Source organism: Podarcis raffonei, chromosome 16, assembly GCF_027172205.1.
Source record: "Podarcis raffonei isolate rPodRaf1 chromosome 16, rPodRaf1.pri, whole genome shotgun sequence".
NCBI lineage: Eukaryota > Metazoa > Chordata > Lepidosauria > Squamata > Lacertidae > Podarcis > Podarcis raffonei.
The window spans coordinates 29868811-29881527 of NC_070617.1; the positions used below are offsets into that span (position 1 = coordinate 29868811).

General features: G+C 46.8%; 1 protein-coding gene across 1 annotated transcript in view; it reads right to left on the reverse strand.

Annotated features, from left to right (window-relative positions):
- Nucleotides 1-1357: 1357 nt before the first annotated feature.
- The window catches only part of LOC128404018 (protein HIRA), a 63647-nt gene continuing 52287 nt past the window's right edge, over nt 1358-12717 (reverse strand). The window contains exons 20-25 of the mRNA XM_053369259.1: nt 10560-10618; nt 10065-10170; nt 8894-9016; nt 7668-7831; nt 5587-5675; nt 1358-2485 (exon numbers count right to left, since the gene is read on the reverse strand). Coding sequence (XP_053225234.1) covers nt 2369-2485; nt 5587-5675; nt 7668-7831; nt 8894-9016; nt 10065-10170; nt 10560-10618 — 658 coding nt within the window. The 3' untranslated portion in view covers nt 1358-2368. The remainder of the gene's footprint in view (nt 2486-5586; nt 5676-7667; nt 7832-8893; nt 9017-10064; nt 10171-10559; nt 10619-12717) is intronic.

Genomic DNA, 12717 nt, shown 5'->3' on the forward strand with positions numbered 1-12717 from the left:
TCGCCCTGTATACACTTGCCAAAGGGACACGGGTGGCGCTGTGGGTTAAACCACAGAGCCTAGGACTTGCCGATCAGAAGGTCGGCGGTTCGAATCCCCGCGACGGGGTGAGCTCCCGTTGCTCGGTCCCTGCTTCTGCCAACCTAGCAGTTCGAAAGCACGTCAAAGTGCAAGTAGATAAATAGGTACCACTCCGGCAGGAAGGTAAACGGCGTTTCCGTGCGCTGCTCTGGTTCTCCATAAGCCGCTTAGTCATGCTGGCCACATGACCCGGAAGCTGTACACCGGCTCCCTCGGCCAATAAAGTGAGATGAGCGCCGCAACCCCAGAGTCGGTCACGACTGGACCTAATGGTCAGGGGTCCCTTTACCTTTACCTATACACTTGCCACAAGTCTTGAGAGTCAGCTGACTGAGAGCCAGCCTGTGTCTAAACCACAACCAATCCTTCTTGTGTATGGGCAAGACTGGCTGATATGCTCTTTATCCATTCCATGCATTCAGCCAGATCATTGGCAAGCTAACTATTTGAATCTAATAATTGTAGCTACTCACAGAATCGCTTTTATAGAACAAAGATATAATGTCATGCTCTCTGCTTTTTTGGATGGCTGTTATGAAACTATATTTTTGTGCAATGTGTGAAACCGCCACAAAGGATATTGTTCTTTATATAAAGATCCCTGTCAAAAATATTTGTTAGGAGTTTAGTTGCAGGAACCTAGTCACACCTAGAGAGTTTGTTTTCATTATCAAATAGCAAAAAAAAATATGCAGTTACTTTGCTTGTGTCTACCTACACTGATGACCGGGAAATTAAGAGTGTATTTTTGGCTCAAACTTTTAGTTTATTATTATTATTATTGCTCTCTGTTTTATTACAGCTTACAGCTAAACAAATACAGCTATTGCCTACCATGAATGCCTCCTCTAAAATTATTTATGACCAACTTATTTATGTAATCCCAATACTTGTGTGTTTGTGCGATATGGCTTCCTCCCTCCCTTTCAGGCTTGGTTTGTAAAGATGCTTCAGTGATGACCCACAGATGAAATAGATACAGTGGACACTGGTTGTGAACGTGATCTGTGTGGGAGGCACGTTTGCAACCCACAGTGTTTGCAACCTGCAGCACCGCATCTGCGTACACGCAGGTCGTGATTCAGCGCTTCTGCACATACGCAAGCATGACTTAGTGATTCTGCACATGCGCGAGCGCCGAAACCTGGAAGTAACCCGTTCCAGTATTTCTGGGTTCGGCACGGTGCGCAACCCAAAAACCCACTATCTGAAGCATCTGTAACCCCAGGTATGACTGTACAAATGACTACCGACTGAAAACAAAGGCTGCATTCAGTTTTTGTTTTAAACAGGCTGTGGCCCGTACAGTTTAATGCTACTACAAGCAGCACAAGAACTTCCACTTTGTTCTTAGATCAATGCAATGTTCATTTATTATTTGTACTTACAAAACCCCTCCCCCAAAAGCCCAGCCCCTCCCTTTTCAGCTACCTCCCCATCCCACCTCCCCCACAAATGCCTTTTACAAATAGTTAAAAATTAAAAACCAGATGACATTAATTTTGGTACAGTTATTCAGCAATATAGCTGTCATAATTAATGGGTTACGTTTCATTACAACCGGGGTGATTTGGGTAAAGGGGGCGGGGAGTTCTGGTTATTGGCCAAATAAAATTTCATATTACAAGTTAGCAAATTCTAGTACAAAAATAGTCCATGTGATAGAACAGCCTGTAATATTTTTTTTTTAATTTTTATTGTTATTCACAGTTAAGAGAGTCTGTTGGCTGCATAATTCCTTAAGTATTTTATGAATTTTTCTTTTTCTTTTATGGGGCTTCTTCTTATATAACCCAAATATAGGACAGAGCCTCAATAAATCCTTAGCAAAGAACCCTAGAATGAGGGTTAATAAGATGTTCAGTTTATCTTCTTGTAATGTGCTTTTCACGGGATATCCAAAACCCAACTGGTTCCCCAGGTAGTCTCTTTGATATTTGTCCCTATGAGATCTAGAATCAAAAGGACCCCTGAAGGACATTCTCCAGAACTTTTCCATGATGGCCACAGGCCACGGTAGCGATGCTCAAATTCCACATGGGGAGGGGTGGTGGTGCAAAAGCATGCTCTGTTCATCCCCATTTCCCCCCCCACATTCCTCTTGTCACCTCCTTTCAAAAAATCATCAGTATTTTGCTCATTAAAACACCTCGCGCCTGGTTCTTCTTCGCATCTCTCCCAGGAGTATTCCGTTCTGACTATGGCCCCTTCCGTTTCCACCTGTTATTAATGCTTTTCTGCAATTGGTTTCTTTTTTCCTTAGGCCAGAGAAAGATCTGCAGAGGCGCTACTTGTCCCTCAAGATATCTAGCTGCTCTTGGTATTCGGTGAATAGCCGTTGCAAACGAAGGTTCTGACCGATGACGGGAAGCAGTTCCTTGAGGAGCTCTCGCTTGCGTAAGCCCTGCATGGGAAAGGAAAATAAATCCTTTAATGTCCATCACACGGCAAATACCAGAGTTTGATTGTGGGATTACAGGAGACTCCCCACTTGTGACTGACATATGCACAACCACGTATGCACACTGGGAAACAATTACCGTATTTTTCGCTCTATAAGACGCACCAGACCATAAGACACACCTAGTTTTTGGAGGAGGAAAACAAGAAAAAGAATATTCTGAATCCCAGAAGCCAGAACAGCAAGAGGGATCGCTGCGCAGCGAACCCTCTTGCTGTTCTGGCTTCTGGGATAGCTGCGCAGCCTGCATTCGCTCCATAAGACGCACATACATTTCCCCTTACTTTTTAGGAGGGAAAAAGTGAGTCTTATAAAGCAAAAAATACGGTAATTTAATTCATACCAGGAAATGGAAGAGGGGAGCTGGAGTCCTTGTGGCTTGCGAGGAGATGTTCCACAAAGCCCTAAGAGGACACCAGTAAGGACAGAGAAGAGACTGGACGCTCAGTGGGGCTTTGTCTAGGCTGCTCAGCCTCCCCATCTAACATCTAATGTGTGCAGTAGCGCAGCAGCAGCAGCAGCAGCAGCAGCAGCAGCAGCAGCAACTGTGTGTGCCCTCCAGCCTTCTGCCGGCCCCAGAGCTTCAATTCCAGTTGTGGACATTTTTGGTACAGTGTATGGGTTTTTTAAATCTGGATTGGAGAGGGCTGGATTGGAGTGGCAGAGAGGGCGTTTCAAGGGTGTTTGGAGGGTGCTCTCCCCTGCGTAAGTGGGGAATCACCTGTATAGCTATGATAAAAGGTAAAGGTAAAGGACCCCTCACAGTTAAGACCAGTCACAAACGACTCTGGGGTTGCAGCACTCATCTTGTTTTACTGGCCAAGGGAGCTGACGTTTGTCCACAGACAGGTTTTCCGGGTCATGTGGCCAGCATGACTGAGCAGCTTCGGGCAAAACCAGAGCAGCGCACGGAAACGCCGTTTACCTTCCCGCCGGAGCAGTACCTATTTATCTACTTGCACTTTGACGTGCTTTCGAACTGCTAGGTTGGCAGGAGCTGGGGCCGAACAACAGGAGCTCACCCTGTTGCGGGGATTCGAACCGCCAACCTTCCAATCAGCAAGCCCTAGGCTCAGTGGTTTACACCACAGCGCCACCCACGTCCCTATAGCTATGGTGGGTTTGTGCAAATTGGGGGCTTTCTCTTTCTGCGTCAACTGTCCCAAAGTATGTGGCTGCATGGAGAACGTCTTGCATGAAAAACTAGAGGGTCACAGTTGTGCTGGAAAGTGCTTCATATCACTCACAGAGAATAAATTGATGCATAATGTTCCCAAGCAGGCACTGGCTCACATACATGCGTAAGGATAATCACACAGGTAGGCAGGTGGGGGAACAGGACCCAACTGCTCATCCCTGGGAGCAGTCAGCAACATGCTTGTTGTTGCCTCCCGACATGAAACAAATTGGGTCCTGCACTGGAGAGGCAGGTGGCTTCCGCTTCCCGGCCTCGCCATCAAATTAACTCAGAGCTTTCCTAACTCTTCACGTTGGCGACACGCTTTTTAGACATGCATCGTTTCGCAACACAGTAATTCAGTTTTTACTAGCAAACAGGACGTTAAACTAACCCCTTTCCAGCCCCAGGAGGAGCGCGGGAAATGTTTGCGTGACACACCTACACACTGCCGCCTACACACTAACGTGTCGCGACACAGAGACTGGAAAGCTGTGAATTAACTGGTTGAAAATAAGGGACTATTAGCCCTCAAAGACAAGTGAGCCATGCCCTGGGTAGCTGGGTTTCCTTCTCTTTCTTCATAGGGAAAAAACCCTAGAAAATAATAATATACAGTCAAACCTCAGCTCCCAAATGTCTCCGTCTTGGAATGTTTTGGCTCCCAAACGCCGAAAACCCAGAGCTAAATGCTCTGGTTTTTGAATGTTTTTGGGAAGCTGAACATCTGACACGGCTTCCGCTAGGGTGCAGGAAGCTCCTGCAAGCAACTGGAAGCTGCACCTTGGTTGTTGAACATTTCGGAAGCCGAACAGGCTTCCAGAATGCCTTATGTTTGACAACTGAGGTTTGACTGTAATAATAAATTATTATTTATATGCCACCCATCAGACTGTGTTGCCCCAGCCACTTTAGACAGCTTCCAACATATTAAAACACATTAAAAGCCTCTCCTCAACTAATGGGATGACAGTACTGACTATTAATACTTATGCTTTTCCTTGTTTTGTGTGTGTGTATACACACACACACACACACACTTACAAAAGCAACATTAATTTGTAGCTCTCAACCAATACAATTCTCAGTGGCAAGAGAAAGGGCACAGATCTGACATCAGGAAGGACAGTATTCACAAGAGAGTAGCAGAAAATTTCAGCCTCCCAGGACACGATGTTGCTGTCCTTAACGTGGCAGTTTGTGAGCAAAGGAACGCTTGGGTAAAACTACTTTGTTCAATTTTGAGTTCATGAAGTTCAATTTTGTCGCTTGTCGCCTGAATGGAGATAATGGGTTTTTATTCTACTGCTAGGTAATCTGACTATCCCCAGGTATCGCCATCTATTTTAAAGGCAGATATAACTGTCTCCCTTCAGCAATATTGGAAGGACAGCATCAAGGTGTCCCAGATAAGGGCTGTCTGTGTCCCATTGCAGGCGAAGTAGTTGAAAAGTTGGGTCCTGTTTTCTTTGAAGGTGACATTCATGGAGTGGAATGTAATAGACTACTTCACCACCTCTTATCAGGAACATCCAGCAAGAACACCAGAATGGTACCTGAAACTTTTATTGGCTAATATTGGAATATGATGCTCTTATTTAGTAGTTTGTAACCCATATGTATATGTTTCACCATGTGCCTTGTACTGTATTTTAAAGAAGTGTGATTTTATTCTTTCTCTGCTCTGTTTTGGGGGGGGGTGTCTGTGACTGTATGAGAAATGATTGCTTGTTTGATGAGTGGCTGGATTGTCAGAATGCCGGGACTGTATGTTTTGGACCTTCTCCTTGGTAACTGTGCCGCTTCGCAAAGGAAGAGAGAGAGGCAAGGAATTTGTGTAATCTGTTCTGAAAGGAAGCCACCTTACCACAACAGTTGCTTCCCACTGACTTCCAGCTGAGCTGTGGACTGGACCCAATAAATCCTTGCATAATTCCCGCAATCGATATTCAAACCCTAATAAAAGACAGAAGGTGAAATCATGTTCAGAGGCATCACAATAAAATCCTTTGCATAAATCATATAGCAGAATGTAGTGAGGGCAGCCCTTACAAGATTCCCAGGAGTAAAGTAAATTGCTTGAGTAAGAAATAGGACAGAAACAAGAAGACAGAGCTAAGAATTTGTTATAAACTTGGTTAAAAAAAAAAGTTGACCATCCATGTTCATGACAGTTAAGGTTCTGTCTGTTGTCTGATTCACACTGAAGAACCAGAAATGGATAGTGACACTGCATATTATTCCATTCTTCGAAGGACTGACTTTGTGACTGAGCTAGCCAATGTCAGGAAAAAAACTCAGAGGCAGCTGAATTGCTTCAGTTTAATCCAAGCATATTTACTATTATTAGATTTGATTTATTGCCTGCTTTGCACCATAAGGTCCCAGGGTAGGGGGCAGCAATTTAAAAACACAGTATGTAAAATGGTTTAAGACAAATTGAGAGTCATGGTCCTTAAAATATGCATGTTTGGTGTCAAAGACAAGGGTAAAGAGGTTCATCTTCAACATATGACAGAAACTACATACAGTGGTACCTCTGGATATGAACTGCCCCATTTGCGAATAATTTGGGCTACGCACATAGCAAACCCGGAAGTACAGTAGATGCTCGGGTTGCGAAAGTGATCCGTGCGGGATGCACGTTCGCAACCCGCATTGCCCACAACGGCGCGTCTGCGCACACGTGGGTTGCGATTTGGTGCTTTTGCGCATGCACAAAGTGCAATTTAGTGCTTCTGCGCATGCGCAACTCCCGAAACGCAGAAGTAACCCGTTCCGGTACTTCCAGATTTCGGTGGTCTGCAACCCGAAAAAAGGCAACCTGAAGCATCTGTAACCCGAGGTATGACTGTAAAGGAAAGGTTTCCGCTGCTGGCACCTGTGCGGAAGCGGGCTACCGCTGCCTGTGCCTGTGCAGAACAGTGCACCTCTGGATATGAATGTTTCGGGGTAAGAATGGACCCCTGGAATGAATTACCATAAGTTTGTATCCAGAGGTACCACTGTAATGATGGTTCCTGATGCACTTCTTGGAGAGGGAATCTGACAAGTTAGCGGCTCTCCTGGCCACCTCTACACCACCCAAAATTCTGAGGGCAGCAGAGGGCCCCTCTGCTCATCATAATATCTGGGAGGGTCTGTAGGGGCAGGAGTTCCTTGAGGGTCAGTTTGCAGCAACTCACTGCATAAGGAGAGGGACCAGTTGCTGACCATGGTGCTGACCAGGGGGCTAAGGTAATAAAGGTGAATTGGGGACAAAAGCTCTCAAACAAGAGATGCATAAGCAGCATTGAGAGAAACTTGGGGGGGGGGAAGGTATCTACCAGTGCTGCTGTACTCACTACTGCAGTGTAAACAACCCAACCCTAATGGCAGGACAGCAAAAGTGGATTTTGCAAGCCCTTGTGGCCGCCAAGTGACTTTTGCAAACCCGGAAGGGCAAACACCCACCATTTATTCTGCGATGGTCTAAGGAGCTGACTGCCCTTGCTATTTTAATGCACTTCTTACAGATGTCAATTTTGTTTGGATACCTGCCAGGAAATCTGGATGGCATATATATTTTTAGGCGCCAGGTGACAACGTTCCTCTTCAAGCAGGCTTTCGGACAATTCATATTCTACAGCTTTTTAAATGTGTTTGTGAGATGGGGGGGGGTATTGCTTTATTGTTTCTGTTTTAACCATTTATTCGTGCTTTTTTATCTTGAATTTTTATCTTGTGAACCGCCCTGGTATCTTCTGATGAACGGTGGTATATAAAATCTAATAATTAAATAAATATCTATCAACTTATATATGTCTAAAGCGATAGGGATATATTAATGTTCATTAAAGTGTGCTAATGTTTTCTCTTTTCCTTCCTTCCTTCCTTCCTTCCTTCCTTCCTTCTTTCTTTTGTTAAATTTGCTCAAAGAAGTACATACATACACACTCAGAGCCTCACCTTCATTAACTAGATACCGTGCATAGATAAGGAGCCAGTGGCGGTATTCGTGACTTGACTGTAAAGTCAGCGCTGCAGCTACCTGACTCTCCAGATACGCCAGAGTCGTTTCCTGCTGCACCAAATGAGGCATGGAGAACAATCTTGCCGCTTGCCTCCCGGAGCTGCAATGGAGAGCAGTGACAGGAATGTTTTCAGAAGGGAAGAAGCAACTGCTTCAACTGTAGGTGTCCATATCTATGTTGTACTCAACAGCAACCTTGAGCTCACACTCTCTCTTCGCTGCTCCACCTCCACACAGCTTCGCCAAGAGATCAGAAGCTTCTGCTCACAAATCGGGAATGGAGGGGGACGAAGGACTGCATAAGCCAGAAGCTATCTGTGCTTGTAACAGCAAGCCAACAATAGCAGATGCTTCTGAATTATTGCCATTAATATTGGATCGTCCCTGTAGATGGTGCTTCACAAAGAGGGGCAGGTCCTTACCCAAAACAGCTCACAGCGTAAAGGGAGAGAGGAGTGAGACAACAGAGGAAGGAAAAAGGGCACCAGGGTAAACAGTGGGTGACTATTAAATTACTTAAGGGACGAGAGTGGCGCTGTGGGTTAAACCACAGAGCCTAGGGCTTGCTGATCAGAAGGTTGGTGGTTCGAATCCCTGCGACGGGGTGAGCTCCCGTTGCTCAGTCCCTGCACCTGCCCACCTAGCAGTTCGAAAGCATGCCAGTGCAAGTAGATAAATAGGTACCGCTCCAGCGGGAAGGTAAACGGTGTTTCCATGCACTGCTCTGGTTCGCCAGAAGCGGCTTAGTCCTGCTGGCCACATGACCCGGAAGCTGTACGCCGGCTCCCTCGGCCAACAAAGCGAGATGAGCGCCGCAACCCCAGAGTCGGTCACGACTGGACCTAATGGTCAGGGGTCCTTTACCTTTATTCAATTACTTCAGTTACACACACTTGGTCTTTATTCCCTGGCCCTCCAGATGGGAACAGAATGCGGGACTAAAAAGACCTTTAATCCAATCCAGTAGGGCAGTGGCTCTATGCTTTTGTGGCTCTAGATTCTCATAATTAGGTTTTGCACCAAGTGAGAAGGGCATGCGAACCTTGAGGAATAAACTAGCCCCCAGCTATGCAAAATTTGGCTACTTGCCAGGGATAACGCCACAGAAACTACTGGGGAGGCATCAACGATAACAAAAAGACGAGGCTTAGTAAGTCCATACTTAGACGTTCTCCCTTGTATTATAGCTAACGGTCCTGAACACAGCATAGCCTCCTGCGATGGCAAACTGTTCCTGAAGTCCGCACATTGCGCTAGAGTCTCCTGCTTGTCAGAAACAAGGTTCCTGGAAAGACAAAAAAAGATTTGGAGGTGATTAAAAAGGAGGGGGTGGGGAGGGGATTAAATTGAAATGAGAGGGGGGATATTTACTTAGTTTTAATATTTATATACAAGTAGGGTCTCAACCGACACGGGTGGCTCTGTGGGTTAAACCACAGAGCCTAGGGCTTGCCGATCAGAAGGTCAGCGGTTCGAATCCCCGCGACGGGGTGAGCTCCTGTTGCTCGGTCCCTGCTCCTGCCAACCTAGCAGTTCGAAAGCACGTCAAAGTGCAAGTAGATAAATAGGCACCGCTCCAGCGGGAAGGTAAACAGCGTTTCCGTGTGCTGCTCTGGTTCGCCAGAAGCCGCTTAGTCATGCTGGCCACATGACCTGGAAGCTGTACACCGGCTCCCTCGGCCAGTAAAGCAAGATGAGCGCCGCAACCCCACAGTCGGCCACAACTGGACCTAATGGTCAGGGGTCCCTTTACCTTTACCTAGGGTCTCAACCCAAAGTGCTCAAAGCTGTTTGTTTAGGCAGGAAATTGTGGCTTGCAAACATGTTTTGGGTAAAGCAGAGGGTCACAAACGAGGCCATTCCCATCAGGCTTCTTCTACCTCACCTGTCACCTGGGACGGGGGCAGTCTGCCACTCCAGCAGACTGCCTCAGAGGAAGAGATGAGAAGAAGGGTTCATTCCATTGGCTTTGATAAAAGCCCGGCTCCATCAGGCACCTCTTGCCCCCAAACCGTGCCAGCAGATCATTGTAAGAACAGCTGTTTCAGGACAGGTGCCTGAGTTTGATTCCCCCAACTTCCCTCCCTGCCTGTTTCCCCTTTTGTGTCTTCTCTCTCTCTCTCTTTTAATACTGTAAGCCTGCAGACAGGAACTGTCCTGTTTTAATTGATTATATGCAAGACATGCCGGGAGCCTACACTGGCTGAAGAGCGAGGTACAAATGCTCTAAATAAACAAATAAGCAAAGGTTGGCTTTCAAGTTTAGAGCTTCCCCCCTCGGACAAAGGAACGCACTCAACAAACCCATTTCCCCCCCTCCTTTAGGTGCTTACCAAGAAGACAGAGAAGGGTTAAAGCAGTAGGCTTTTCCATCAGACATGTTCATTAAAGGGATGCCATGCTGTGTCAACAAGATCTGAGACACAGTTGTTTCGCTTCCTATAAAAATCAAATCAGATAATGAGACTTCCTTGGAGCAAAGTCATAGCAGGGTTACATGTCTAAGTAGAACTTAGTTGGGTAGAATCCATCATGTCTAAAGAAAATAAATGTGGAGGGGGATGAAAAGGAGAAGGAGTAGGGGGAGAAGTGGCCATGAAGTGTTAGGGTGATGTGTTTTGACCACACAGGATGCTTAATGCAGGCATAGGCAAACTCGGCCCGCCAGATGTTTTGGGACTACAACTCCCATCATCCCTAGCTAACAGGACCAGTGGTCAGGGATGATGGGAGTTGTAGTCCCAAAACATCTGGAGGGGCGAGTCTGCCCATGCCTGGTTTAATGCATAGCACTACAAAGCACCCCTAACTGGAAATAATTTCGTTACCTGCTAAAATTGTTTGCAGAGACTCGTCTTTCACCACTACTGCCTGTTTTTGAGCATTCCTGGAAAGCACAGAAAGGGAATGGCATTTCAGTTCAGCAAAACACAGAAGAGGCATTTCTGCAAAAGGAGAAACTGAAACACAGCACGGTAAAATATTTAAACTGAAAACCAAGGAATTGCCGCTGGAACGTTGGCACCAGTCTCATAGGATGCTAAGTGTCGCACCAATATAATTCTTGGTAAGATTCAGGGGACTATCGCTTCATTGGCACTGGCTCACATGGGAAAGCCTGAAATGAACGAGGTCCTGCTTTTGAGAAGCTGTAGAGGACGCGGATGGCGCTGTGCGTTAAACAGTGCCTAGGACTTGCCGATCAGAAGGTCGGCCGTTCGAATCCCCACAATGGGGCGAGCTCCCGTTGCTCGGTCCCTGTTCCTGCCAACCTAGCAGTACAAAAACACGTCAAAGTAGATAAATAGGTACCGCTTCGGCAGGAAGGTAAACGGCGTTTCCATGCGCTGCTCTGTTTCGCCAGAAGCGGCTTAGTCATGCTGGCCACATGACCCGGAAGCTGTACGCCGGCTCCCTCGGCCAATAAAGCGAGATGAGCGCCGCAACCCCAGAGTCGGCCACGACTGGACCTAATGGTCAGGGGTCCCTTTATCTTTACCTTACTGAAAGCCTTACAGATAAGGCTACCCATGGCTACCAGCTACAATGACTATGTTCTGCCTCCACAATCAGAGGCAGTAAGATCTTGTGCTCAGGTCCTGCTTGCAGGCTTCCCACAGGCATCTGACCAGCCATTGTGAGAACACAATGCTGGATTAGATGGGCCCTTCGCCTGATCCAGAAGGCCATCCCCCCATGGGAGATGGTGTCAGTGTTAGCTTGTTTTCAGCGAGTCTGAACAAGGTCCATTTTCCATCTTGGTGTTTCCTCCACACATACGACCCTCAGCTACCCCAAAGCTTCCTGCTTCCTCAAATTTTCCCTTGATGCCCCTTATAACTAGAATTGCCTCCTGGAATGCCTCTGAGTGACCACCTCTCTTTATTTCCTCATTCACCTTTTCCAGGAAACCTCTAGATCTCCACCCCAATCCTCTCATTATCCCTACAGTTGCCGCCACGCTTGCTCACAGAGAGAAACCCTTTGCACCTCAGCTCTGCTCACAATGGAAGGTGGGTGTCCAGTCCTGGCATCCAATAAAATATAGGTATGCTCAGTATAGGAGAGGCTGAGGCAGTCCAAAAACAAAGGGAGCAAGAAGGGAGCCAACAGCCTCCCATATATTGTGGATTTCAGAAGGGATAACAATTTATTATTTATACCCTGCCCATCTGGCTGGGTTTCCCCAGCCATTCTAGGTGTTTCCCAACAATATATATATATTAAAAAATAATCAAACATTTAAAACTTTCCTAAACATGACTGCCTTCAGATGTCTTCTAAAAGTCAGATAGTTGCTTATTTCCTTGACATCTGATGGGAGGGCGTTCCACAGGGCGGGCGCCAATACTGGAAAGGCCCTCTGCCTGGTTCCCTGTAACCTCACTTCTTGCAGTGAGGGAACTGCCAGAAGGCCCTTGGTGTCCTGGCTGAAAGATGGGGGTGGAGATGCTCCTTCAGGTATACTGGGCCGAGGCTGTTTAGAGCTTTAAAGGTCAGCACCAAGACTTTGATTTGTGCTCAGAAACATACCTGGAGCCAATGCAGGTCTTTCAGGATATTGAAGGACACCTTTTGCAGGTGCCAGAGGAGGCACTGGCAGGTAGAGTGATGCCCATGGGCAGCGTGTTGGTGACCCTGGGCTTATTGCAAAGTAAGTGCAATGGAAATAATCACATCTGCTTCCTATGCCTTCACACCCCTCCTTTCTCTGTTGTTTCTCTGAGTCAGGTTCAACAAATGAGTCATGCCAGAGGAAGCTCAGGCAAGGAGTTGTGCTAGCACAATGAGGTCCCCCCACCATCTCCCTTGCCCCCAAAATTGGCTCTTGTGGGAGGTGGGAGAATCCCATGAACAGTGCATGAGGGAAGGAGAGAGGGGATTGCTTCATTTGGTAAGCTGAAATGAATCAACTGATCGAACAACTGACATTGCACTCGCTGGATTCCTCCCTCTGCACCTGTTGACTGTAACCTTCCTGAGGGC